Below are 24,330 nucleotides of genomic sequence, written 5' to 3' on the forward strand. Positions count from 1 at the left end.
TGTCTTGAAAGTCATAATCCTCTCAATGTTTACCTCACAGACATAGATGAGTGCAGCGCCCTCCAGGGCCAAGTGTGCAGGAACGGACAGTGCATCAACGGACTTGGTTCCTTCCAGTGTCTCTGTCATGAGGGTTATGAGAATACGCCTGATGGGAAGAACTGTGTTGGTAGGTGTACAGGGGTTGATTGAGCTGAATGGGCTATTTGTGTATAGGCTTTCGTAGATACATAAACATACTGTGCCTAATTTTTACATTGTCCAATTTGTCACAGATATCAATGAGTGTGTGAGTCTGCCCGGCACTTGCTCTCCAGGAACTTGTCAGAATCTTGATGGATCCTTTAGATGTATCTGCCCCCCTGGCTATGAGGTGCAAAATGACCAGTGCATAGGTAAGACACACACACACACACACACACACACACACACACACACACACACACACACACACACACACACACACACACACACACACACACACACACACACACACACACACACACACACACAGGGATAGAGACACTTCAGACTGAAGGCTCCCCACAGACTCAAACTAGCTTGTTCAAGTAGCCAGAGTCCTGATAAACACCTACACTTAAATATCAGGGTGTCTGCCTGAGCCATCTGGCCAAACACTCACGTAATCTCGGACGCATGCACACTGTTCTGAGACTCAAATCTTCTCAATATCCTTCTACCTCTTTTACACTCCCTTCCCAGATATCAACGAGTGTGAGGTGGAACCTAACATCTGCCAGTATGGCACCTGCACCAACACCCCTGGAAGCTTCCAATGCTCCTGCCAGACAGGCTTCGTTCTCTCTGATAACAAACGGCGCTGCTATGGTGAGAGAATCTGTTAGTTAACATTAGGGCACAGCAAACGGTGTTCATGAGCAGTCGTGTGAGTTTTTTTTCCAATGAATGTTGTGATGTGAAACACTTTATTCCCTTCACTGAGGTGATAAAGGAGGTTCCTGTCTTAATTCGTTTTAGGGTAACAGATCAGTTTCTGTCCACTCACATTTTAACATTTTAATTTAATTTTTTTTCTTATGACAGATACCAGAGAGAGTTTCTGTTTCACCAAGTTTGATGCAGGAAAATGTTCCGTCCCCAAAGCCTTCAACACCACCAAGGCTAAGTGCTGCTGCAGCAAAATGCCCGGAGAGGGCTGGGGGCTTCCCTGTGAGCTGTGCCCACGAGAGAATGAGGGTGTGTAACACAAGCATACACACAGTTGCAATTAAGGCATACACATGCACATGATGACATTTGTAAAATAATGAGCTTGACCTTTTGTGTCTCCAGCTGCTTTTGACACTCTGTGTCCGTATGGCCATGGAGCCCTGCCTGGACCAGATAATGCTCGTGAAGGTTAGTGTTACAACGTAGATGGAGTCCCCTGAGTCTAAAGGAAAAGCGTGCATATGTTAAAAAACATACTACTTTTCTCCCTCTTTCTGTAGATATGAATGAGTGTCTGGATAACCCAGGCATTTGCCAGAATGGTATCTGCATCAACACAGACGGTTCATTCCGCTGTGAATGCCCCTTTGGATACAACCTGGATTACACTGGAGTTAACTGTGTTGGTAAGATAGATTATGTCAGTTATTACCAACTGATGTCATATATCAGGTATTCTAGCCCTGGATTCATAGAAGATTTGAAAAAAACATTGATGTCTTAAGATTATCACCTGGGTCTGATGTTATTTTCCTAATGTAGCACCAGAGTCCTGCTTTTTTCAGCTTAACAGTCCAATCTATTGTTGTGCCGTTATCTAAGCAGCTAATGACTGCTTTTACATCTATGATATAAATGTGTCATTGATTTAATTTCCTCCTCTATCAATCCCCCACTCTCTGCCTTCTCCAGACACTGATGAGTGTTCCATCGGAAACCCATGTGGAAATGGAACCTGCACCAATGTGGTGGGAGGTTTTGAATGTTCGTGCCAGGAGGGCTTTGAACCTGGATCCATGATGACCTGTGAAGGTCAGTCATTTACACAGTAACACTCATACACATTTGCACAGGTACACTTGTTTTCTGCATCATTTGAAATTAAATGAAATCACCCTGTCTCTTTTCTTGACTGCAGACATCAACGAGTGCTCCCAGAATCCTTTGCTGTGTGCCTTCCGTTGTGTCAACACGTTCGGCTCCTATGAGTGTATGTGCCCTGCTGGCTACGTGCTGCGAGATGACCAACGCATGTGTAGAGGTGAGGAAGCACAGCAGTTTTCCTGTTTGCAAAATGTCACTTTTATGTTGTCATCTCTCTTTTTCTCACCTTTTTTCTGTACCATAGTGACACCACCGAAACAGGCTTTAATAGTTCTTATTCTAGCTGGCTGTTGTAGTTGTACCAGCTGACTGTCTCTCATTGTCCCCTGACAGATCAAGACGAGTGTTCGGAGGGTCTGGATGACTGTGACTCCAAGGGTATGACTTGTAAGAACCTGATTGGTACCTTTATGTGTATCTGCCCCCCTGGCATGCAGCGCCGACCAGATGGAGAGGGATGTATGGGTGAGTAAAATAGTTTCAGTTAATGTACGAGGTTCAATTCAGTCCTCACACATTATATGCTGTTGTTACTGGATTTACCTGCCTCTTAACTCTCTTCTTCTCTCATCCTTTGCTCTGTACTCCGTCAGACCTGAACGAATGCCGCAGCAAACCTGGCATCTGTAAGAATGGCCGCTGTGTTAATACAGTGGGAAGCTACCGCTGCGAGTGTAACGATGGCTTTGAGTCGAGCTCCACTGGAACTGAATGTATTGGTAAGACAACTCCTGCTGAACAATATGTTGTTACCCACTGCATAGGTGAAGATGTCATAACTGAAGTTGTGCTGATACTGAATTTAGCTGAAAAACTCAATGTCCACAGGTCGAATTTCATCTTAATTTCCAAAATAAATAAATAAGAATTTGTTTCTCTCTTCAACTCTAAACATCCCCTTCAGACAACCGAAAGGGTTTCTGTTACATCGAGGTTCTGCAGACTATGTGCCAGCAGTCGTCCACCAACAGGAACAGTGTGACCAAATCAGAGTGCTGCTGCAACACGGGCCGAGGCTGGGGGTCCCAGTGTGAGCTCTGCCCATTGCCTGGCACCATACAGTACAAGAAGATGTGCCCACTTGGACCTGGCTACACCACAGACGGTAGAGGTGAGAAGCTCAGTAATGATACTATGTTGTGCTGTTATGCTGTTCAGAGAAGCAGAGTTGGGTGGAAAATGAGAACACACACCGTCATAGAATGTTTCTGTACTTCCAGACATCAACGAGTGCCAGGTGATGCCAGATTTGTGTCGCAATGGTCAGTGCATCAACACCATTGGATCCTTCCGCTGCCACTGTAATGTTGGATACAAAACAGACTTCACTGCAACCTCCTGTGTTGGTATGGCTGATCTCTCTCTCTCTGCTTCTATTTCTGTATTATCATTCAGTTTGGTTTTAAAGGTTTTTGGGACACTGACTACTGCCTACAGAATTTAGTGGTGTATTGATAATACTGGTATCAGACATTTGCTGCATCATCCTGCTCACAAATCTTATTGTTTCCCTGAATGCATATTCCAGATATGGATGAGTGCGCTCTGTCTCCCAAGCCCTGTAACTTCCTGTGTAAAAACACAGAGGGCAGCTACCTCTGCTCCTGCCCCAGAGGATACAGCTTGCAGCCAGATGGGAAGACCTGCAAAGGTAAGTGGACTGGGTAATTACTCCATAAACACCATGAGGTGCTTCTTAATGATCTTTTTAATAGGTAGCTATTTTAGTAATCAACACAACCGCAGTCTGGGTTCTTTTTACTACGACACTAAATGGATGAGTGTAATCATAAGTATCAATATTTCATTTGTATGTTACAAATTAAACATTCCTCTCATATAATTTGTATAAATAAGCTATAAGGGTTTGAAGATTTCTTCCTGTATATAATTTGCTTTTAATGGTCTTTATTTTCTCCTTTTAAGATTTGGATGAGTGTTCAACAAAGCAGCATAACTGCCAGTTCCTCTGTGTCAACACCATCGGAGGCTTCACCTGCAAGTGCCCTCCTGGCTTCACCCAACACCAGACTGCCTGCATTGGTGAGTACACGACAGGAGAAGACCAGTGCACCCAAATACATGTTATATTAACTGAGGTAGACTGAGGAAATTCAAGGAGAATTAAAGATGATATGTGTCTAAAAGTTCTCACGTTTCTCTTACAAAACAGAACAAAAAGGTAGTTTTAATAAAAATGTATTCTTAGTGATATGTCTCTTCTCTCTTTGCAGATAACAATGAATGCACAGGTCAGACCACTGCGTGTGGTTCACAGGCCTCTTGTATCAACACACCTGGTAGCTTCAACTGTGAATGCTCTAAGGGTTTCTCTTTGGACACCACAGGAATCGAGTGTGAGGGTAAGCAGATCCTTTTAAATTTGGTTTGATATGTTAAGAGAGTCCAATCTCTCACTTGGGGGTCCTTTCAAATTCCAAAAACATGAAAACATGGAAACACTGAGGTTTTTTTGACTGCAGTGATTGAAAGCAGCAGAAAACTGGTTGCACAAGGTGTCAGACTGTAAAATGGAATGTAAATGTGCTGAGAATAAGAAATTGAGCTGTCCGTATGTTCACTTTTCTTAGATGTAGATGAGTGTAGCAGTAACCACCGCTGCCAGCACGGCTGTCAGAACATGATGGGAGGTTTCCGCTGTGGCTGTCCTCAGGGCTACGTGCAGCACTACCAGTGGAACCAGTGTGTGGGTGAGTTACAGTGGCTGAGAGTGTGTGGGTTTCTCATCATGACAGTAATGAACACAAAGGCACCATTGGTGGAAGTACAGAGGGCCTGCAAAGTTCATTAAGGGCATGTGTCATTTCAAATTATTTTAAAACTGCAGCAAAACAGTATATTAATATGTAGTGTAAACAGAAGTACGGTAGAAATGAATCCAAGCAAAGCTATGATCATGTTTCCTCCTCAAAGTACCAATTGATTGAGGAAGCTTCCTTATTACTATAAAATAGCACCATCATAATGATAAATAATTTGTATGTGAAGATATAATAATAGTCATTAAATATCAAGCTAATTAAATTTAAGAAGTCATTTAAATGAGATGAAATAATTGTGTATTATAGATCATTTTTTCATCATATAACAATATTGGAATAATGTTGACTTTTTATAAATACCAGTAACCATATATACAAGATGTAGCAGTAATGCTACATGCAAAACAAATGTTAGTAACCATCTCTTAACACACTCCCCTACTTGTGCTCTGTCTGTCAACCTTCTTTTCTTTTCCCTGCAGATGAGAATGAGTGTCAGGGTGGATCAATGTGTGGCTCTGCCTCCTGCTACAATACACTGGGCAGCTACAAGTGTGTGTGTCCCTCTGGCTTTGACTTTGAGCAGGGTGCTGGTGGCTGCCAAGATGTGAATGAGTGTGGCATGGGCAGCAACCCCTGTATTTATGGCTGCTCCAACACGGACGGAGGCTACCTGTGTGGCTGTCCTGGAGGTTTCTACAGAGCGGGACAAGGGTGAGGGGACACAATTTAGAGATTAATTTCAGAAACTGGCGTGTATCAAGTGAGAAAAGGATAACATTAAGAAAATCTATGGATATATTTTTCTGGGGGAAACTTGCTTTCTACTAACTTACCACACTGACCTGTCCTTTGTTTGTGTCCAGTCATTGCATAACAGGCTCAGGTTTCCCGGGTCAGTTTGGTGGTGGTGATGGTGGTGATGATGATGATAGTCTGTCTCCTGAGGCCTGTTATGAGTGTAAGATCAATGGAGGAGGAGGAAAGAAAGGACGACACAGACGCAATGCTGATGAAAATGACCTCAACCAGGTACATGTGTAAAAAAAAAACTGCTTCTTAATGCTTGTCTCAGTTCCAAGATCAGTTTCAGGGTCAAGACTGGTTCACTTTTGATAATTAGGGGAAATCTGGTGTGTTAAGATGTAAAAAAACAAAAACAAAAAAAAAACTAGTTGATATCTATGTGTATAGTGTCTGCTGGTTCACCTCTCTTTCCTTATGTCCTTGTCCTTTATTTAGGAACCAGCAGTGAGTATGGCCAGCTTGGACACCCACACTTCCATCCCCATGAACCTTTCTCTGGCCTCACTACTCAACAAGGAGCCTGTACTAGAGCTTCTGCCGGCCCTGCAGCCCCTGGAGAACCATGTACGCTATGTCATCACCCACGGCAACACTAATGAACACTTCCGCCTACTGGAACGCCGCGATGGAAAGAGTGTGCTCCGGCTTGGCAAGAAGCCGCCTCCACCGGGATCCTACCGGCTGGATATCGCCAGCCTGCCACTGTTCGGGCCCCGAAAACGACAGCAGCTGGAGGAGAAGCATGACAATGACTACCTACAAGGGGAAATAGGAGATGCCCTGCGCATCAAGCTCCACATCCACCTGCACTGAGCTCTGAGTGGGCTCACAACCCTGCCCTGGACTGATTCCTAAAGCCTCTGACCCTTGAGTTTTAACCTGCCCTTTTATCCAATAACCTCCTCTCCAGCACCCCAGCAGGACCATCCCCACCAACAAGGGGGTTATCAAGGGCTATGAAAGACTGAGTCAATCAGCCCAACTCTACCACCACTTTGTTACTGTTTATGGTATTCTATGTTCATGTTTTGTTTGTTTTTTTACCCTGACTACAAGTCCTCTTGCGCCTGTCTTCTCCTACCCGACCCAGCACTCATCTCTCCATTGTGAGATCCATCGGAGGAGATGGCAGAGAGGTGCCTAGTGCTTTGACCACAGCTTCCTAATATACAATTTGTCAAAATCAAGCAGACAGTTGGCACACAAGTCCATGAAGCACTTTTGAAGAAAAGCAAAACAAGAAATTACACACAATAGGGGTTTTATTAGAAAAAGGAAAGTGCTGAGAGTGGCCAAAACTGTCTTTATGCATGTACGGTGATCTTTGAATTATAATTCAGAAACCATAATTTTCTTTAGTATTGTAAAGAAGTTTTATGAAAGTTACACACAAGGGGTCAGGTGCTGTCATGGTGGTCTAAGGACTCTGTCACCTCTCTGTGATCTGAAAAAATCACAACACTGGGGAACAAGGTATGTCACGTCTGCCCCTCTCAGTATTGTAGTGTCATTTAATATATTTGTGCTGTTTGAGAAATGTTAACACGAAGGACTGCAGCATTTACACAGCATTTCAGGTTCTTTAGTCCATAGTCGTCTGTTTTATAGCTGGATGCCAACCAATATTCAGACGAGAAACAGCAAGCTATGTTCTGCTCTGATGCAACTATCTTCCGTCCTGCTTGCGGGCAGCGGCAAGCAGGAATTGGCGTGTTTGCGTGTGTGTGCTGTCATGTTGCTTACCTCAGTACTTCTCACCAAGTGTGGACCCCATGCTGTGATGCTGACTTAAAAACAGAAGAGGGTGCTGTAGTCCCTCAGCATCCATCATGACCAGGGAATACAGCCGTTAGTAGTTAGTAGACTTTAAAGAAGATAGATCAGGTCACACATGTATTTATCCTTTAGGGATTAAGATTTCAGGTCCACTGATTTTGGACCTGAGAGCCAGTTTTTCATTCAGTCCAAAGCCTTTTTCTCATGTTGGCTGTAAGAGGCTTTAAGCTTCTCCTGGTTCTGCATTTTTACTCGCACTGCTGAAGACAAATGCTTTAGGAGAACAGATATATAACCAACAACTGGCATTGGGAGGCTGTACCAAACAGTAAGAGTAAGCTGACTTTATCTGACTTCTTTTACTTTACTGTGAGCTTGAAGTCTGAGGTATGAACCTCGTTTACAACACAAAGACGCACAGCTGAGTGCAATCTCAAAGGTACATGACATGTTAACAATAACTAAGCTGTAACTAAAGGTAGTACTTTACAGTGTAAAGCCACACACAGGTGAACACGAAACCTCACAAAAATACCAAATATCTGTCAGGTCATCTTTCATTTCTCATGATTTTTTTTTTTCTCAAAGAGAAAAAGGTGCTAGATAATACCATCTCTTACGCTGTACAAAGAAAGTGCAGTCTTGAATCTGGATTGCAAAAGTGACTTTTTTTGTTTGTTGTTGTTGTCTTTTGTATTGTCTCAGTGCTAAAAAAAACAATATTATCAAACTTGCTTCTTGAAAATTAAATTGTATATTTTTAAGTGAAATGTAGATGTTTTTTATGTCAAGGCTGCCAAAACAAATACTCAAAGTAAACCCAAGATTGAAGGTCTTTAGTGCTGTTGACTTTGTTTTGTTGAGAAAAAAAACCCAAAAAAGATACTAAATCAAAAAAGCATTGTTTTCACTGACTGTATTGCTCGTTTGAAACCACTGTTCCACCAGTCAAATCAGCCATTAGTGAAAGAAATCAAAACATCATAAACATTCCCGCCGTCCGTTATTTCAACTTAGGGAAGCTTACACTGTACAATGCTATAAACATTGATGCAAACTTGACCATCTCCAGCTGGGATCTATGGTGCTAAATGACAATAATTTTCTCTGAACATTCAAGGTTGCTGCACTGTAACACAGCCTAGTCAATGTTTATAATACATAACCATTTTTCTAACCTGGGAACCTTTGTATACTTTGTATCTTTATTGTCAGTTTGTAATTTTTCTTTTATTTGCCACTATGTTTTGTTTTTTTAAAGGCAGTGTGTTGCGTGTGCTTACTGTATCTCAGCTTCAGTGTCAAACTTGAATACTGTCGTCATCATCTGCTTGCATTGAAATATCATGTGCCATATAACTCAGAAAACAAGGAGCCTGAAGTTTCAGTTTGAATGTTCATTAAAAGAGTCTGACTGAAAGCTGAAATGACAATCATCCTGTCACACCACACGATTAGCTAGGATCAATCAATCAATCAACCGTCATAGAACATCTTTTAATATCCTGAATGATCATCATCATTGTGAATCGTTGTGTAAAGACAAAAACCAAAGATTATGACCCCAAATGTCAATCTGTAAAATTAGATTGATCCCCATAGTATTGTAAACTTTTGTCCAGTGACATAAATGGCAATAAAGTATTGTGGGTTATATTTTTAAGTCTTGTGTCCTGCATTTTTCTTTTAGGCTTGTGTGTCAATGACTAACAATACTGACACAAGATGACTAATAAGTCGTAATTGTTTTATTTTTCTTTCCAACTTGAACCCTCCACATGGTCCAGCTATCAGTGGAAATCAGGAAGAGTAATTAAAGAATCCTTTTTATTTTCACTGATTCAACCCAGTGTATCAAAAACAAAGCGGATAGTCAGAAAAATATGTAATTACAAAACAGGAAAAAGCAAAGCTACCTGCTTTGCCTTCATCTAAGACGTAGCTGCTTGGCTACCTAAAAAATCCACAGTCTAAAGATTGAAACAGTAAGAGGAAGGACAGAAAGATAGCAAAAAAGAGACTCCCAAACTTGAGTCAGGAATAGAAAAATAAAGCCTTCTTTTGCCTAAAGGTTGCTGTTTGCTTCATCACCACAATTGGCAGGCTGACTAAAGCAAAGGAAACAACCAATTAACATAAACCCTACTTGCAGTAATAAGAGATATTTTTATATATATATACATATATAGTTTCAATATGGCTTCTTAGTTATAGACACTAACACACAAAACATACACAGATTTCATGGAGACTAACTGCTGGTCCTTAAAAAGCATCTGAAACTGCAGTGCTGCTTGAGGATCAGTGTCTGAAATTAGAGTCAACAAAAAAATGTGAAGATTTGTGCTCCTTGATCAGCACATTAAACCTTGATGCTTTATAATGGACCTTCATTCATTAAAGGGGCATCTGCTTAAGCGTAAATTCCACCAGTTCTTCCTGTGTTTTAGTGCTCTCATTTCAAAAACTAGCTTTGAGGTTATAAACAGATATTGTGATTGAAGGTGGTGTTCCCAAAATTAAACTGTAGTCTAATACTGACAAGGCCTAAAGAGATATTGTGAGACATGGTGGCATGTTAGACTGGTACAGTGGTCATGTTAAGGCAGCTGTGCAGCTAATGATTTCTGTCCTTCATGGTCCAACATCTGGGTCTGGATGAGTGTTTGGCTTGCAGCAATTCCAGTGTGCCTCTTGTTGAACCAGACTTGTGGTAACACGGTAACATCGGGTTGTGCAGTCTCATATTTACACCACTACACAGGCTGAAATACAGTGATATGAAACCAGGCTTATGCCAACACCAGAAAAAAATACCTCCTTAAGTGCATTCACAATATTATGCATTGTTACTGTCAAACCCCACATCTAAATGAGAAAAATCATGTCTGTGCAATGAAACATCCCACTTTCCACACCTTTTTGACATGTTACCCTACACCAGTGCATAATCAAACTGACCCCTCTCCAACCCCTCCTTGTGGTCAGTCCAGGATGATGCAGGCATGCGACTGTAGGGGTCCAGCAGGATCCTGAAGCACCTGACCAGCAGGAAGACTAGGAAGAGCATAAGGAGGCCTACGAAGGCTAAGGCGGTGCGCTGCTCATTGTCCACCCCAACCAAGGCCAGAGGGGGGCTGCTGCTGCCACCACCAGGGCTGCCGGGGAGGGAGGAGCTGGCTGGGGACAGCAGCAACTCGTAGTCAAGTGTGGGCACATTGTTCATCCTCCACGGGGCCCGTAGGCAGGGCTTACACACTGACTGGATAGTTGGTGTGCTGGGAGGAGGTGCGGAGAAGGAAGGGAAGGTGTTCATGAGCAGAAGAGAAGGCCAAACTGGAGATGTGGGATTTGATTGCGGAATGTAATAGGAAAGAGTCTTTAAAGCTTTATATTGTAGACCCTATTTGTTGGGTGAGGGACATGAGGCCTAAACAGGAAGTTAGGTAGCAGGTAAGTAACAAGTAGGAGCACTGCAGAGCAATTTTCAGTTCTGTAATTCTTGTGTATCTTGTGTGTATGTGTGTGTATTCTGATCACAGCAGGACTTATATAGGTCAGTCAAAGTGACATGACCCAGACAGCCCTGGCCCTAATATGATCTGACAATGGGACAGACGCACATGCATTCGTGCACGCATGGACCTGTTCCTTCCTATTTGAGTGACCACCCTCAGGCGGTAATATTTTTAGGATATATATCAGGGTCACTCTGCCAACATCAGCTCTTATTTTCACTCTCAATCAGATCGGACAGGATGTGACACCACCTCCTGCTAATGCAAACGCAAGTCTGATCACAGCCAAGGTCGGTGTTCTTAATGGGAGTTAATAGTGTGCAGATGGAGTTTCAACACCCACTTGGGTAAAGCTGTTTTAGCTGCAAGGACCAGCAACACCAACGATGTGTTTGTGTGTATGCTTTTGCCTGGCCGTGTTCATGCGTGTTTCTTTCTGTGTGACTAATTAGATTAGGAGGTGAGTGGATCGATGGCCCTGAATATAAGATAGCATTTCACTTTTGCTGATGTTGCCTGTTAAATACAAAGTTCTCCCTTCATCTGGTTAGTTGGAGGTTGCATTTCCTTCGGGATGATCTCTTCAAAAACTGCCTCTCTTGACAAGCAGTGAAGCAACAAGAGGTAGAAATGAGTTTAGAAAGTTCGGGGAGGGTGAGTCAGACATGGCAAGACGTCAGTCATAAATGAAAAGTGACTTCATCCAGTTCAGTGTTCAGTCTATGAAGCTGTTCCAATAGTCCTCAGAAGACATGACAGCGGGGTGTTAGCAAACTTTGTGTCAGTAGATATTCCTGGTTAAACTGAGCAATCCAATTAACTCCCCACCTGAAAGAAAGAGAAGCACCTGGTTAGAAATGCATCCTGAGATCTGACTGATAAATCTGTAATGAGAAGATTTAATTTATAATATATTTTCAAGTATGCAGTCAAATCCCATAAAATAAAACTACAGGAACTGCACAAGGATACACTCTAATATGGACCATAAGGAGAAGTCAGTACTTCCTCCTTTCATCATAAGGTGTGATTATTATGACCCTCTACTCAATAAGTAACAGTGACAGTGACATTAGCCGTCTGTGGAGAGAACACAGCACCAGGATCCCCTGTAATGACACTCAATTAGTAAGCTGATTATGGTGTCATTACGACCACATTAGCAGTAGTGAATGCATGATTATAAACACTGATAGGGCATTACATCAGCCTCGTTTGTCAGTGCACTGTTACAGAGCACCATTTGTTAACTTGCTGACCCCCATCATTCATTCGCTCACATGATGGAAGGAAAGACAAAGTGTCATGGAGCCTCATTAATAATCTAAAATCACATCTCCTGTGGCAGACCAGGTTTCAAATCATTGAGGAAACGAGATACACAAACCATTTTTACCTCTGAATAGAGTGTTGACTAGACAAACATGACAGATATGGAGAGCACTGTGTGTGTGTGCGTGTGTGTGTGTGTGTGTGTAAGGTGGGGCCCCCACCTTGCACACACACACCCTTTAACCCCCTCCACCCCAGCCCAAAAGTAAGAGGATGCCTCGAGAGACAGGGAGAATAGGAAGAAACATTAATAATAAGTGGGAGAATGTACAGAGGTGTAAAGATTAAATAAGATTTGAATTTATAGTAAATAAAATATAGTGACTTTTTTTATTGTTCTAAGGAGAGAGGAACAGACAAGTGACTAAATGTATGAAGATAAAATAGGAATGGAAAATGGACAGAAAACAGTGGAAGATGACGAGGAAAATTATGAAGATTGATAGAGAAGGTAAATAGGGATGGATAGAGCAGACATCTTCATGTGGTGAACGTGCAGCAGTACAGACGGGAGAGGTTTGCTGGCACTAACTGCTATCACTGACTCTCCTCTGCATGACCATGGCAAAATGCCTTCTACATACACTCTCTGTCCCTCTCACCCTCTCAGTCTGTGTTGCTTTCAAATCAAAGGTTTTTCTATCTGCTACTTCATCAGCCAGTGTCTCCAGGGGGCTGGCAGCAGGATGACACACCTGGGAGGTGGCACTCACACACATTGTGAAAGAATGTGCACTTCTGTGTGTGTACAAACAGACCTGCTGTGTGTGTGCGTGTGCGTGTTCCAATTTGTCACTGCCTCCCACTGAAGTCAACTGCAAAATCCAAAAATAGTTCCAAAACCTTGAATCTCTTTTCAAGGACACTATTATGACTGACTATTACACATCTGCAGGTCCAGATCAGAAATGCTTTCAAATGTTATCAACTGATGTGAGCCTTTGATGTTGATGGTTTTGTCACCAAACTTGTTACTTAGACCAGATTTTTAAGCTCATTAGGTGTATTTGTTTTTCAGCAGGTACCTTATCACGATCCTTTGTTCAAGGTAATCAAGGCCTGTGCAGAACTGATCTGAAATGGAAGAGTCAGCTCAGTGCTCAAGCAAACAGACTCCAAGATCCAGGACAGGATATTGATGCACCATTGTTGATACTGCTACCAATACAATACCTAAGTTTTCTACAGAACTTTTTTCTCATTTAACAAAAAGTGCCAAACTTCTCAGTTTATCAGTATGGGGTATGGGTTAACACAAGCAACAATCAAAAACATTTGACTAAATAAAATGTGGTTAAAGACCCTGCACACTCACACAGGTCTGGCTAATTAGGCTAATAGACTTTTGGTCAGATTGAAGTTGACCTAGGTGGTTTCACAGGGCTAGAGTTAGGAGGAGACACACAGATGTAAATAATACAAATTAATGGTGGATGAATTTAGTTGATTCAGGGTCTTGGTGTTGTTCATGCTGGCTCACTGCCCTGGCTTAGTGAGAGGAATAGAACAGAGCCATTGTAAGTGATGTTAGTAACACCTGTACTTAATTAAGTTGGTGAACTTATGAGTTCACCAGACTAATGGACCAATAAGAATGGTAATGGTGTCACTTGCATTGGCCTGAGAGATGTAACAAAATGTCAGAGATGTCAACAAATACACATCTGTAAACGGCCACATAGCCCTCAGAAGTATAAGTGTGGGTGAAATAGGGGTGGAGGAAGGGACGTAAAAATAAGCAAAGCTGCGATTTAGATAAGGAGAGTAAATAACCTAGGCCTGCAACAAACTTTTATTTTTATTAGTGATCAAATTGCCAATTGGTTCCTCAATTGTAGAAAAATGTCAAAGGTAACATTCTCTAATATCTTGTTTTTTTGACCAACACTCCAAAACCCAAATACCACTATCATCACCGTCACTGCCATTTATGACAACAAAAAGAAATAAATCACATTAGAGAAGCCGAAACCAGAAAATGTTGCTTAAAAAAAACCAAAAAAACAAAAAACAATTACTCAATTATCAAAATAAATGATTAATTTTCTGTTGATCAACTTATCTATTAATCAACTTTCAATTTATTAACATAGAATTTGATGTAAACTTTCGATGCTACAGATGTTTTAATTGGGACTCAAGAAGCTCTGAGATGTGAAAGCAGGTCCTACCCAGAACAGATGGTCACTGCACACGGGTAAGCAGACAAACAATGTTATTCTGCTGTGAGACCATCAACTACTCATTCATACATGCACACACACACATTGGAGAAACAAGCCCAAGTGGGATCAGAAATGAAAAAAATTACATTAGTGACAAAAAACCCACACAGTAGGATTATTTCCATTTGAATGTGGGAGGAGCGGCTAAAAGGTGCAAACATAACCTTCTCATCTGATCCTATCCGAGCTGTAATTATTTAGTGGCAGCGTTTCTCCATTATCTCTCACTAACTCGTCACAGAGAGAGAGGATGATAAATAGAATGAAAGAGAGGGGTATGGACTTAAAGATGAGAGAGAGAAAGCATTAGCTCCCTGTGAAATAGCGGAATTTATCATAATATACAATAACGGCTGTAGTAGTATTGCTACATATAGTGTATTGATTAAGGCAAGCAATGAACCAGAGTCATGAACAGCTATTAGTGTTGAAAAAAATGAGAATTTCAAAGATACTGTATTTCCTGCCTTTGCATAGTTACTGGTCAGATACTTCGCTCATGGCCTCCCAGGGTGTGTGCGTGTGTGTGTGTATGTGCGTGCGCGTGTGTGTGAATAAGTCATTGGGAGGTAAAGGGAGGACAGACAGAGATTGCTCAGCTTATTTTCCTCCTCGTTAAGTCTTGCTCCCACCATCACCCTCCATCATTCTCACACGCACGCACATACACACACACACACACACACACACACACAGACATGCACATTCTGTCGTTGTCTCGTCTCGCTCACTAGTTCTCACCCACTCCATTTCTCCTCCAGGACACTTCCTCGAAGCACAGACGAGACCCCTGAGATGAAGGGAAGCGAAGCGGATACCCCTCAGTCTTCATCAAAAATCCCTTAAATGGACCCCACTTACACATGCACGCACACACACACACACACACACACACACACACACACACACACACACACACACACACTCTAATAAGTTATTCACATTCAAAAACATACAGCATGCACAATGGCATGGACACATACTGACTTAGAGGCCGTCATACTAAAGCTCACTTAAGCTAAACACTTACAAATACAACTGCATATATGTACACACAGTATATAGATACAGACACACACACACACACACACACACACACACACACACACACACACACATACACAGCCTCACTGTCATCACTTCACATCACAGAGGCATAGGCAAGCTAACATTGACAAAACTCATCAGGGTAAATGAAACGAAAAGAGCTGAACATAATTTAGTTGCCTCTCAGGTGACCAGGGTCTCAACTTTTCCCTCCTTTGTCCACCTCCCATGATCTCTCTCTCACACACACTAACACGTACATACACAAAAGCCTACGATCGGCTCACTTACGATGCAGCTTCAGTACATGGTTGAGAGCTCTCTCGTGGTGCTCTTAAATGATGGTGAGAGGCAAATGCTTGAACTAGTAAAGAATTTAAGATTTTGTATTTTGGCTGATAGAAGTTCCAATTCATTATACATTTTCCAGTACTGATCAAATCTGACAAGTTTTATTTTGGCAGAATTAGCAGATGTGCAGTGCTACATTTAATCTAGGTGGGATTGAAGCCCTGTGTTGCTATTTAGAAGCATGTTTTTATATAAAAATTCAGTGGATATTTCAGATAATTTCCAAAGACATCTGACATTGTCTACATCCCTCTGCCTGTTTTGCTAGTTGTTTGGCTCTCTCTCTATGTCCCCCCAAAAGGTTTTCAGTGCAGAGACAGCCTTGATTTGTCCTTATTTATGGCCTGAGTAAAGCCATTCTCTGAAAGTAATTAGACTTTAGAAACAAAGAGAAACGAGAGAGAGAGAGAGAGAGAGAGAGAGAGAGAGAGAGAGAGAGAGAGAGAGAGAGAGAGAGAGAGAGAGAGAGAGAGAGAGAGAGAGAGAGAGAGAGAGAGAGAGAGAGAGAGAGAGAGAGAGAGAGAGAGAGACGGTAAATGTTCCCAGTCTCAGCCGCAGCCTGCTGGGAATTGAATTAAACCTTTCCAATTTGCTGCTTATAAAGATAAAGTGGACCTGAAGAAAGGGCAAAGGCGAACTGCATGAATTCCACAAGCTCAGGTGGGTATCCCCTTTTTATATCACTTTAAAGGTAAATACATACATCATCCAGATGACCACAGATGACCGCACTCACAGTCACGTTTTCAAATGGTTGGAGGCCCCTGTGAAAATGTATTGATAACATCCACCATTAAGCCTCATTGATACATTTCTTCATTGTGTTGTGATTCGTCGTGTTTGGCTGGGTTCATTTGTCACCTCGTGGAGCTGACACCCACAGTGTGTCTGCTGCTAATGAGGACGATGGGAACCAGGTCACCTTGAGCTGTGTACAACAAAAAAACATTTCCCCAAACACTGACCTTATCTAATTTCAACATGTGTAGCTTAACCTGTGTGTCACAGAACCTCAGCTATTTCTTTAAATATATGTTCTGCAGAAAGAATTCACACACACTCACACATGTGTTCATATGCATGCACACACAACGACATTTACACACCAAAACATTACTGTCTTACAGGTATTTTTAGCATCTGAGAGGGACAAAGTATCCATGGAGTAATTTCTCTTTACACTTTACACTAACAGCTTAGCTCACGACCAGCCAGCTCCTCAGACGGCCCCCGCCATAATTAGGCTGGCAGACAGTCAGTAGCTACAGTAATGGTGATGAAGTCGTGCAATTAAATATTCTGGTGTTCCAACACAGCCAGCCATTCACCTCTGTGTACACACTTAGACAAGTACAAAAAGGAGTGTATTTGTGTGTGTGAGACAGAAACATACACACACAGAGAGCGCCCTGTTCTTTCACTGAACGTACATGCAAATGAGAAGGCAGTGCTCTGAGAGTAGAAGGCACTCAAGACTGCTGACCTTTTTAAAACCAAAAGGTACACAACAGAGAGGGCAATACATTTTGTATTAATGCATGCTCCAGGACCCCGTCCATTATCATAAACACGTGTACTTTTCCACTGTTCACTCCTCATCTTGCTGCAAGGCATTTGTAAATAGAAAAAGTGCCCCACCGCTGTAGGAAACCTTTCACACCAGCTCACACAGAAACTTATATTATGGTGAACCAGGAAAAATGAACAAGGGATGGAGATATGGAAAGAAAGATAAATGGAGTTGTATACAGATGAAGGAGCAAAGCAAAAGAACAAGCCCTTTGTGATTCTCAACAGCAGCGAGCAATTCCATCTTCGAAGCTGCCTACAATCTATCATTTTATCACCAGCCCAGATGAACATACAGTCTATTTTCTCTATCAGTATATTTAGGGGTTTTCAAGGTCACTCCTGCATCAATATTCAAAGTATTCAAGATTCTAGATCAGTATTCATTTTGTACACTTCCTGTTTAGCCTAAATAAGCCTGATTTAAAAACAGCTGCTGAGCAGAGAGTCTCCCCTGACAGGGTCATCTGCTGCATGGGGGACTGCACGATTCTCCGAAAAAACGCCAAGCTGGATCAGATCTCCAGACATCAGGGAGGAGGGGGGAAGTGTTCCCCTATTTAATCTCCAATCTGCTCCATCCTCTCCCCTGGATGATTGTGTCACTCTCCCTGACATCCTGAAGCACCGGAGTGACTCCCACTGGGGGAATTTTGTTTGGGAGTCCAACATGTATCTCAGTTGAGGAATGGGAATAGATTATGGAGGTCCTGCTGCTGATAAGAACTATTAAAACTTGTAAAAACATTTCTCTCAGTGGTCAGAAATACTGAGTAAAAATTATAGGTACAGAAAACGAATCTCCTTCAATGCATGACACCAGCAGACAAAGATCTCCAGATGGGCCAAAATGAGTGTACTCAGGGTTTAAAAGTGAATATTTTGGGAAATGTCATTACAAACTACATTCTTTGGGGTGTTTGACAAACAAGCCATATTGTATGCTTTCTGATGCACATAAAATCATTGCTAAAACACAAACAACTAAAACATAGTTGCAATACTGAAATCACTGAGTGTTGATTTTCACTGACTTTTAACTGCTTTGACATTTGTGTTTTATCATAATTTCTATAAATCTGCAGATTTCTCTCATTAGCACAAATATTTTCTATACATTCAAAAAACCTTTTCAAACAAATGTATTTAACAGACTCACAAAATATTACATACAAGCCATGTGTTTAAAGATTTTCTTAGCTTAAAAGACCCTTATTTGAAACTTTATAATATCACGTCTACTTCTTACTGGGTCTGCTCTGCCCTACTCAATAAAGTGGCTAATTCACAGGAAATATGAACAGCTATAAAAATGTAAAAACAAAGACTAAATGTTAAAGTTATGACTCTCAAAGCTCTAAATCTGATTTTTTTTCCTGTTATGAAGTGACTCTGGGGCTGCCACAAAGGCAAAAGAGCCCTGAAACACATTTGTCATTTGCAGCCATCTACCTTACTGATGCTGGTATGCTGACAGAAAGCAAAAGAAACCACCTTTCTCTCCTCAGGCACCCCTTTCTCTCCTGTTCACCACCATCTCAATCAACTCTGTCATACCCAACCATTATTCCCATCAGTCCCTCACAATGCTCACCCTCTACCACCCCCTATTACTTTCTTTCAAAATCCCTCTGTCCCACCAGTCAGGGTGAATAAAAGTCATTCCAATTATATACACCTAGACCCTATATTTAATTTACAAATCATACACATGAAATACTCACACAATGATGAGGATTAAGAGGAAGCTGGTCAACAGAGAGTGGATATATGTGAATGAGAAAGTGATAAGTATAGCAAATAAGAAAAAGTTTAAAAAAGAAAAGAAAAAAAGATTAGGGAAAGTTTTATCTAAGTGACAATTCCATATTAATTCAGGCAATAGAGAGGATAGAGAGACAGTATATGAGCCAGAGAGCAGCTGACATGGCCAATCTTATAGTTCACCTTGAAAGACCCCCTGCTGCTGTCGAGGCAACAATCACAGTGGCTAACAGTGAAACACACCACCGGGAAAGATCTGGTGGTGAGGTGAGAGGTGTTGAGATAAAAGATGAGGTAAGAGAAGACTGGTATAAGGGAAACAGAGACCGGGCGAGAGAATGGACAGAAGCAGGGAGGAAAGGTGGAGAGTAGAATAGTAATCTCGATGATTCACGTCTGCTTTCAAACAGAGCAGACGTCTGCGGCTACCCGGGGAGCACAGGAGGTTGAATGGCATCAATCAGATACATCTGGAAGTGGGATGAAGATGAAGAAGGGGGAGAAAGAAAAAAAAGATGAGATTCATAGAGGGGGGAAGCGGGACGTGTGTGTCCGTGGGGTGGGGTGTGCAATATGAAGATGTCAGCACTCTTAAAGTCAGAAGACAGCACTTTCCTTCCATCAGGCAGCCATTCTGTCAAGTCTGCTGGGACCGAACAGAGCTTGTGCCAGCCAGTCAACTGGCCCTCAATGAAGGCCATATATATTACATGCCCTGCCCACACAACACTTGCTCAGAAACAAGGTGGCAGGGCTGAGAGTCAGCATTAAAAAAAGTCTGAAACTTTGTTGCAAATGGTAAAAGGAAATGACCTGGGAAGTCAGAGCAACCATGAGCCAGGATGTAAAACAATGGTTTTCAGTAAGCGTTGCAAAAAATACTTTTAACAGATGGCCCACACCCATGAGTCTGAGAGTACAATATCAGGTTCCAATGCAATGGGTGCAATAAATCTAGTACACCTTTTAGAAAAAGAGGAGCTTTAAATACTCAACAATGGACAAGGATAAAATGCTGATTCTAACAGTGAGGCTGAAATAACTTTGCTCAGCAGGGTGCTGCTGCCTGCTCTGATCCCCACTGACAAAAGAAGCCACCAGTTGGACTCATAAGCACAGATTAAACACCGCAGAAAAGTCCCCACAAAGACACGGACATATCACCTTGCTAGAGTGAAGGTAGTCTGTTCAGCTGATTTGATTACTGAGCTTACAGTAGGGCAAAGAGGGAATGTGGGTCCTTAAGCCCTGCAGGCCAAAAAAGGCTAAGCCAAATACATTTAGGGTAGAAGAAAGAAGAGCTTATCTACACATTTTACTTCATGGTCCATCAGCAGATTTCATTCCAATAAGTGAATTGGCCTTTCTTTCTTCTTGTATTTCCAGAGTTAATAGACCTGTGCTGGGAGCTACTGTGGAGTCTATATCTGAAATGAGATGGAGCAGAGAGACAATAATTCCCGGGCCCTGTGTCACCTATCATAGGGCTATAGATTATGGGGTAGATGAATATTGAATGGGCAATGTTACCAAGGAAATCAAAACTGCTACATCTTGGAGGATCGCCTCGTTCTTACCTGTCAAGGTTGAAGACCTGTGATGACTCTGAAACGTCTCCTCTGTACTGAGACACGAATCATTTTCCTGCTGGTAGTCAGGTTTTGTGTTCATGTGAGCTTGTGGTGGTTCTTTATAGAAATAGGTTGTTTATGACTCTATGTGCTATGTTTCCACATTATATACAGCTAAAATTGAATCACACTCAGTGTGATATTGCTATTATTTCAAGAGCAATATAGTGTAATGTCATAAATTGTTCAGGTGATTTCTCTAGTGCTATATTTGTTCTATGGCTCCACTTGAAAAAGTAATTTCAGAACTGAACCGTACTATAACTCGAAATTTAAATTGTGGCTATCAGAATAATGCAGCAAAAATTCGTCATCACCAGGCTGCTTTCAAACAAGGCCTGAACAATGTAATAAACCTACCACCTTGGTGAGAAATAGAGAATAAATTACATAAGCTATTGAAGCTAATAACAGAGATTGGCAGTGACACAGTCAGACAGCTGTGTAGTGGAGAACCTGATTCACTAATGTGCTCCATGTAATACTGTATATCCTGGCGGGGCATTAGGAGGGCTTTGTGGGTAAACCCACCTGGGTTTTCTCTTTCCTCTCCATCCCTCCTCTTATTACAGGTCATTACATGATGACACAGACCGCTTCCTGCAAATCAACATTACCATAGCATGCTGTGTATGTATCAGAAATGATAAACTGAGAATGGTCAATAAAACAAAGCAGCTACAGACTACTGCAGTGGTTCACAAGCTTTTTTGTAAGATGTATCCACACAGCCCAGTCCGATGAACTCAAGTACCCCTTCATCAACATCACCACTTATGTTCCAAATGTGTTTGTTTGAATTCCAAACTGGATGTAATCTAACTATTAATCATATAAAAGTGGATATATTAGTGGATGTTACAAATATTTTCATACAAGTTTGCATTTGTACTACAACCACATCCAGAGACACATTCAGAGACATTCCAACCATTTCTACATTACTTTAAGTGATCTATTTCAACAGTTTATGAATTTACACTTTTATTTAACTATTGTATCACCATCTGTTTAAAAAAAAATTAAATCACTAATTCAATTTTTTCAAATTAGTTGAACTACGCTACACTCTCTCCCCATAACCCCTGAAAACAACAGAAGTTCTTTATGGGGTACAGACACCCAGTTGGAAATCACTGGACTACTGTATGTTGTCATTCTCATAACCCCATTACACATAGTTTCCATCTATTGTTTCACCACTCTCTGACAGTGTCACAAATACACCTGCTTGTTTCAATTCTTTATTAAAGCTTTTGATGTTTACACAGAGTGAATAAATAAAACCCAAGATAAATCCCTCAAATATAAATATTTAAAATGTTTGAGCACCATTTAAGACACCAAAATTCAACCTGACATATTTGGTATCTTTGGGAACTTTAGTTTAGTTAAGAATAAGGTTCTGAAGGTTTGAACAATGTTGCATTGTTCATTTGTAATGAGACAGTGACCATCAAAGGGTCACTGCTTGTTATGGTGTATTACAGTAAGACACCAACATTTCAAAAATGTAGGCAACCCCCCTGAAACTTTGCCTTCAGTATAATACTGTAATAACTGTATTCTTATTACATTTAATTTAAGATTAGAGCATTGTCCAGCTCTACAACTGGGGTTTCCCTTACATTTTAATCTGCAGGCTCACACTGGTCTTAGAAAGGCACTGGACCTCCACCCACGGATCAACGACTTCTATCAGACTCCAGATACCAAAACTCACATTACTCATTACTGTTAACAAGACATGGTAAATTATTCAGCAGTTGTCACTGTAACATGAGACAATACGGATGGAAGAAGCCAGGAACGCTGTGGTGCATCCAACGCCTGGCACAGATTTCAGATAGCCTGTGAGAGTAATGTGGTGTAGGATGGGCCAAAGCCCACACCTCCCCAGCCAGGAAATGGATCATATTACACAATATCTGACAGGACCCTGATAGGAGTCTATCAGAACACAGTATAATACACCCACCACACAGTGGTATAGTCTTTCCTATTATCATAAGTTGCAAACCTGAAAGAGCAAATGAAATTCAAAACACATTATGAAGGAAAAATGAGATCCTCACTCTGAGTGACAGATCTATATTAAATTCACTTGCATACTGCTAGTTGTTTAGGATGCATCTGTCCTGTCCTAATGACCTATGGAGGGTTCAGATGAAAAGAAAAAATAGCCTATCTCAGCATGATAATACAATCCACATCTCTGGAAGGTGCCTTGCTTGGAGCTAAAAGGAGAGACGAACTCTGTCTTGCCACAGAAGCATTGTCATAGTAATTTCATGGCACATTGGGCCATGGTGTGGTAACTCAGTGGTTTTGTGGTTTCAAATCAATCAAAGCAATCAGGTTTGGTAAAATACATTTCAATAACCTTGACATGTCGTGTTATTCTCTGCTTAAATCTGATGCTGCCTCCTTAAATGGAGACAAAAATCAACATTTCTACAAGATTTGCAACAGATAAAATATAGTTATATCAATTAAGTCAGTTTTATGTCACATTGTTTATTGTTTTGGTAAAAATGCAAAGATGATGCCCTGGCATTTTGTCTATTTGGACTTTTAAGTTCGACTCATTAACCCCCCATCTTTAGAGTCCAAAACAACAGAGGAATTTATTGCTGCTCTTTGGCAGCAGGACTCTTGTGTTTGGCTAATAGTGGTTTGTCATGAACCCAGTAAGCAACTGGGTAGTAACTGGATAGTGGTTTGGCATTAACCTGACAGTAGACTGACCCGCAGATACATACATCTGTAGCGAGGATAACTGAAAAAGTTTCACAAAAAGTAAGCTTACATACATGTTAGAATTGGCGACGAAGTTTTAAACTCACCAATACAGCATATTTTACAACACTCAAATACATGCCAAGTCATAGTCCACAGTATTACGCATCGCAATTTCTTACAGATGATGTCCGATACGGATTTATCTTGCTTTAATTGTAGGCTACAGATTTGTTTTTTAAATGCAAGAACTACAAGCAGTCTGTTTGAAAATATCACCACAAACCTGATGCCACATAAGGTTGCCCGTGTGTCCGCTGTGCCCGAACAGCTTCAGCCTCAAACTTTATGATGCGCTCGGCTCGCCTACTCCTCCTCCTCCTCTGCTGCTGCTGAGCGTCGCTATGTGAGCAGACACGATGGAAGCAGGCAGAGACACTTAAAGCTCCCCACCCACTCCGGCCTCCCCAGAGCGCACAGCCAATCACAAAGGTAGCCCCGACACCACAAAACATACATAATTCATACACAACGCAACTGCCTATATTCATAAAAACATACCTGCATTTTGTACCAAAGGGAAACCATTTCAGGAGCCATTTAGTACATTTTGAAGGATATTGAACAAATATTTATCTGCCTCTCCTCAGTTAACTTCCTGTAGGAATATTACAGCTTTTGAATGCTGTCCTGGCTTTAAACTCACCATTGT

General features: G+C 41.5%; 2 protein-coding genes across 2 annotated transcripts in view; one reads left to right on the plus strand and one right to left on the minus strand.

The window, feature by feature from the left end:
* Positions 1-9,105, plus strand: part of fbn2b (fibrillin 2b) — a 70,138-nt gene extending 61,033 nt beyond the window's left edge. Inside the window, exons 46-64 of the mRNA XM_062423929.1 lie at positions 41-169; positions 276-395; positions 724-849; positions 1,066-1,218; positions 1,315-1,380; positions 1,473-1,598; positions 1,885-2,004; positions 2,111-2,233; positions 2,410-2,541; positions 2,670-2,795; positions 2,981-3,187; positions 3,297-3,422; positions 3,605-3,727; positions 4,003-4,119; positions 4,311-4,439; positions 4,668-4,787; positions 5,342-5,573; positions 5,726-5,891; positions 6,102-9,105. Of these exons, the coding sequence (XP_062279913.1) occupies positions 41-169; positions 276-395; positions 724-849; positions 1,066-1,218; positions 1,315-1,380; positions 1,473-1,598; positions 1,885-2,004; positions 2,111-2,233; positions 2,410-2,541; positions 2,670-2,795; positions 2,981-3,187; positions 3,297-3,422; positions 3,605-3,727; positions 4,003-4,119; positions 4,311-4,439; positions 4,668-4,787; positions 5,342-5,573; positions 5,726-5,891; positions 6,102-6,479 (2,819 nt within the window). The 3' untranslated portion in view covers positions 6,480-9,105. The remainder of the gene's footprint in view (positions 1-40; positions 170-275; positions 396-723; positions 850-1,065; positions 1,219-1,314; positions 1,381-1,472; positions 1,599-1,884; positions 2,005-2,110; positions 2,234-2,409; positions 2,542-2,669; positions 2,796-2,980; positions 3,188-3,296; positions 3,423-3,604; positions 3,728-4,002; positions 4,120-4,310; positions 4,440-4,667; positions 4,788-5,341; positions 5,574-5,725; positions 5,892-6,101) is intronic.
* Positions 9,106-9,594: 489 nt separating this feature from the next.
* Positions 9,595-23,931, minus strand: LOC133984934 (cortexin-1-like). Its single transcript, XM_062424452.1, has 2 exons — positions 23,905-23,931; positions 9,595-11,788 (listed from the first exon to the last, which is right to left on the minus strand). Exon 2 carries the CDS (start codon positions 10,756-10,758, stop codon positions 10,378-10,380), a length of 381 nt encoding a protein of 126 aa, XP_062280436.1. The 5' UTR covers positions 10,759-11,788; positions 23,905-23,931; the 3' UTR covers positions 9,595-10,377.
* Between the last annotated feature and the right edge of the window lie 399 nt (positions 23,932-24,330).

The sequence above is a fragment of the Scomber scombrus genome, chromosome 8 (assembly GCF_963691925.1).
Source record: "Scomber scombrus chromosome 8, fScoSco1.1, whole genome shotgun sequence".
Classification (NCBI taxonomy): Eukaryota; Metazoa; Chordata; class Actinopteri; order Scombriformes; family Scombridae; genus Scomber; species Scomber scombrus.

Coding starts and splice junctions, on each gene's coding strand:
- LOC133984934 (XM_062424452.1), bottom strand. CDS start 10,758: ATGAACACCTTCCCTTCCTTCTCCGCACCTCCTCCCAGCACACCAACT.